A 4,773-nucleotide genomic window follows, 5' to 3' on the forward strand; every position below is an offset into this window, starting at 1 on the left:
AAGTGCACACACACACATTGTGAACACACCCCCGGAGCAGTGGGCAGCCATTTATGCTGCGGCGCCCGGGGAGCAGTTGGGGGTTCGGTGCCTTGCTCAAGGACACCTCAGTCGTGGTATTGAAGATGGGAGAAAGCGCTGTACATTCACTCCCCCCACCTACAATCCCCGCTGGTACAAGACTCGAAACCCACAACCTTTGGGTTACGAGTCCGACTCTCTAACCATTAGGCCACGACTCCCCCGGGAACACCACAAGTGTGACTTTGTGCCATTTTGTACAAAATAAAAGCGCTTAAAAGCAAACTCTGATTAAACATTAAAGCACACTAGTGTGATAAACAGTGATACATTTTCATGTTTTTATTTAATATTGTGAAAATTATTCATAATGCTTTTTTCACTCAAAAAATGAGGTGCCTACTCTCAGATAAATGAGGCCTACGATTAATCAGATGCAAATATAAATACAAAACCAGTACTAAATGAAAGAAAAGAAGTTGACAAAAAGATTGAATCCAATCTTTGTTGATAATATAGCATAATGAGTGATTTATAAGCATTTTTTTGAGGCCGGGTCATTTTTGCCCTGGAACATCACAAATGTAACAAAGTGAAAAATCTCCCCCAGAAAAGTATGAAAATGAGCAAAAAATGTTTTAGAAGTAGTTATACCCTTTGTGAACAAAGTCACAAAATTTCAGTCAAATGCGATAACGTTAACTAGAATGAAAATGTGAAATCCCAAGTTTACAGCAATATGTGCAATTGCAGAGACCTGAACAACCATCAATCACTTAATTAACCCTCGCATTGAGTTCCTTAATGAGGTTAAAATTTATATTAAATGCACCAGTTCAGCTAGAATCTGGAGGTACTTGCGTTGCCTGTGTGTGGGGGTTCCCTTTGTTGTCATCGAAAAGGGGGTTTCCCGAGGTTGCTGATTGGCTGGAAGTTCAGTAGTCATTGAAGTGACGTCTTGGGAGCCAGTGGTTGGGCGTTGACTGGCGATACGGAGTTGTGGGCTGGTTGAAGTTTTAGACGGCACTCGAGGTCAGACTCGGAGACACGGCGTTAGGCAACTTAACTCAGAACACGAAACTCTCAACGGAAAAGAAAAGAAACTAAAATAAAGAAATAGATGTAAAGTTTGACGAGACTAGGTGGCGTTTCTCCTCATGGTTTTGGAGGAGCTGGCATGTAAGCCAGAGCACGCTCAAAGAGCGCAAAAGGCGATGACTGAAAAACACGGCTAGAAGACATGACCAAAAAAAGCTACAGAGCAAAAAAGGCAATGACTAAAAAGCATAGCTCAAAGCTATGACTAAAAAGCCACATGGCTAAAAGTGACTTGAAAGCACATGACTAAAAGCGAAAAACTAAAAGCTAGACGCAAAAAGCATGTTAAAAGCCATGACTAAAAAGCAAAAACTAAAAGCTAAAATGAGTATTTAAACTGGGCTTTTGGACACATCCCAAATGGTGTTTTGACCAATTAGACACTGTCTTAGCTGGGGTGTTGCTATATTCCTCCTCCCAATTCATAAATCAAATGTTATCTCATCAGTCACATGGTCCGAGTTTTCCCGCTCTTGCAGAGTATAATTTTGAACATGATTTCTATAACAAGAATATGATACATTTGACAAAGTATTGATTGGAAGAAACGTTTCAAGCAAGAAGATTCAAACACACACATAGTAAACATGAATATGAAGTTATTCAATAGTTATTAAAAAGACATACACAATTTTTTGACCATTAATCTTGATTACTTGCCCCAAAATCTCCTTGGAGATGTAAACATGTTCTTTTGTTTAAATGCTGTGAGCTACTCAAAGCTGCTAGTTGGTGGACTTGCTTCAGGCTTGTGGCGCCAGGTTCAGATTTACGAACATCCTGTGTCTTGGGCCTTTCTGTGGAATTCGGCTCCTCGTGTTTCAACCATGTTCTTGATGGAATCCTAAATTGTCTGATTCGGTCTGATACCCTTGCATGTGTGCAAGACTAACACAACATTATTATATTATTTTCAAATTAATTTTTAAATTGTTAACATTTTAAATTATTGTCCCTGGACCAATAGGGTACTCTTGTAATAAAGTAGCAGTGGTTGGGACAGATTTTACGTGTTAATTCTGCTTAAAAAGATGTGATCTAATCCTGTTTACATAAAATAAGCTGCTCCTGAGCAGGTTTAGATTACGGACCTATGAAAGCAAGTCTAGGATGAGCTTTATTACACTGCTATTTGTACAGTGTGCACATGTCAAAAAAATGTTTAGATTTGAAGCTTGTGACATATAAATGCGCACATCAACTCGATCACTTTATTTAGCGTTCATGTAAGCACTACAATCAGATTCATCAATCGAAATTAATTCAGTCCGAATGAATCAAAAATTGTGCATGTAAATATAGCTCAACTTATTTTTTGATTAGTAATATGCATTGCTAAGAACTTCATTTGAACAACTTTAAAGGCGACTTTCTCAATATTTTGATTTTTTTGTATTTTTTTTTAACCCTTATATTCCAGATTTTCAAATAGCTGTATCTTGGCCAAATATTATCCTATCGTAACAATATGTATTTTCCATACATTAATGGAAAGCTTATTTATTCAGCTTTAAGATGATGGATACATCTCAGTTTTTTTTAATTGACCTTTATGACTGGTTTTGTGGTCCAGGGTCACATATAAAATTTGACTCCAGTGTGAATCCTCTCATGTATTTTTAGGTGTTCTGACCGTCTGAATCTCTTGTCACAGTGTGAACACTTGTACGGTCTCTCTCCAGTGTGGATCCTCTCATGTATTTTCAGATGTGATACCTGAATGAATCTCTTGTCACAGTGTGGACACTTGTAAGGTTTCTCTCCAGTGTGAATCCTCTCATGTGTTTTCAGGCTTCCTGACTGACTGAATCTCTTGTCACAGTGTGAACACTTGTAAAGTTTTTCTCCAGAGTGAATCCTCTGGTGCTGTTTTAAACAGTTTGCTGAAATAAAAGTCTTTTCACACTCAAAGCACATGTAATCTCTCACACCAGTATGTATTTTCTGATGTATTTCCAAATTTTGTAGACATGAAAAGCCCTTTCCACATAAATAACATGAATGTGGCTTCTCCTTTGTATGAACCGTCAGGTGTTTCTTCAGGACTGAAGCCCACAAAAACGTTTTGCCACATTGATCGCATGTGTACGGTTTCTCTCCAGTGTGGATGTTCATGTGATCCTTAAGATTTGCTGATTTTGTGAAACTCTTCCCGCACTGATCACAAGTGAATGGTTTCTCTCCAGTATGAACTCTCGTATGTGCTGAAAGTTGTCCTTTTTGTATGAAACTCTTCCCGCACTGATCACATGTGTACGGTTTCTCTCCAGTGTGGATGTTCATGTGATTCTTAAGAGTTGATGAGTGTGTGAAACTCTTCCCACATTGATCACATGTGTACGGTTTCCCTCCAGTGTGGATGTTCATGTGATTCTTAAGAGTTGATGCGTGTGTGAAACTCTTCCGGCACTGATCACATGTGCACGGTTTCTCTCCAGTGTGGATGTTCATGTGATTCTTAAGAGTTGATGCGTGTGTGAAACTCTTCCGGCACTGATCACATGTGCACGGTTTCTCTCCAGTGTGGATGTTCATGTGATTCTTAAGAGTTGATGCGTGTGTGAAACTCTTCCGGCACTGATCACATGTGCACGGTTTCTCTCCAGTGTGGATGTTCATGTGATTCTTAAGAGTTGATGCGTGTGTGAAACTCTTCCGGCACTGATCACATGTGCACGGTTTCTCTCCAGTGTGGATGTTCATGTGAATCTTAAGGCTTGATGATTGTGTGAAACTCTTCCCGCACTGATCACATGTGAACAGTTTCTCTCCAGTGTGAACTCTCATGTGAAGGTCAAGAGTACGTTTGTTTGTAAAACTTTTTCCACACTGAGTGCAGGTGAAATATTCCTTGGCTCTTTTTTTATTTAAATCTTTCTGTTTGGGTTTTTCTCCACTTTTGACATGATTTTTCTCCTCAACTTCACTCAATTCTTCTTTCTCCTCATTATCTTCAATCAACTCTGCAACAAAAGTAAAAACAGTAAATCTTCATTAACTTGTTAAAGAGTGATCCCTGACATAACAGCGGAAAGTAGACGATTGTATTACAAACTTTTGATCATTTTGATGTAATTTTATTAGGGCTGTTACTATCGATTATTTTGATAATCGATTAATTGGCATTGTATATAGTTTAAATCTCTGCATTAACAATTTAAAATAATAATAAAGATGATAAAGACGAATAAAATCACAAACTCCGTGTTAACCAACAGGTAAGAGTAATGTTCTGCAGGAACACGTTCACTTTGATCACAGTCACGTCACAGCCCGATTCGGACGGTAATTGTTTCTCATATGGACGTCTGTAAAAATAAATGTACTTATCACCTCAGTGATAAAACTCATGGATTCCGAATAGGGCTTAGTGTCATTTCTTTATCCTGTTAAAAGCGGTTTTGAAGCGTCTGATATTTATATTCATGACAATTACAAGCTGTTATCCCCTTACAGTTCCTACTCTCATAAAATATGCGAAATGCATGTTGACCTTTAAACCTTTATTTAACTTTCAACAACAGATATTTCAGCACAATTAATGTTTTTGCGCTGATTATTAATTGTCTCTGTTTTCCGTCTGTCGGACGCGCTGGCGCTCATTCAGTAAAGATTAAAATTTAACACAGACTGTCAGGACGGACCTTTATACAA

The 4,773-nt window shown here is 38.4% G+C and overlaps 1 protein-coding gene across 1 annotated transcript; it reads right to left on the bottom strand.

Annotated features, from left to right (window-relative positions):
* Positions 1–2,669: 2,669 nt before the first annotated feature.
* LOC107569237 (zinc finger protein 271-like) lies at positions 2,670–4,014 on the bottom strand. The gene has a single exon (XM_016255271.1). It carries the CDS (start codon positions 3,904–3,906, stop codon positions 2,695–2,697), a length of 1,212 nt encoding a protein of 403 aa, XP_016110757.1. The 5' UTR covers positions 3,907–4,014; the 3' UTR covers positions 2,670–2,694.
* Between the last annotated feature and the right edge of the window lie 759 nt (positions 4,015–4,773).

Source organism: Sinocyclocheilus grahami, unplaced genomic scaffold, assembly GCF_001515645.1.
Source record: "Sinocyclocheilus grahami isolate Dianchi unplaced genomic scaffold, SAMN03320097.WGS_v1.1 scaffold1325.1, whole genome shotgun sequence".
Classification (NCBI taxonomy): domain Eukaryota; kingdom Metazoa; phylum Chordata; class Actinopteri; order Cypriniformes; family Cyprinidae; genus Sinocyclocheilus; species Sinocyclocheilus grahami.

Bases quoted from the DNA above. Each gene is read 5' to 3' on its own strand.
- LOC107569237 (XM_016255271.1), bottom strand. From the start codon at position 3,906: ATGAGAGTTCACACTGGAGAGAAACTGTTCACATGTGATCAGTGCGGG.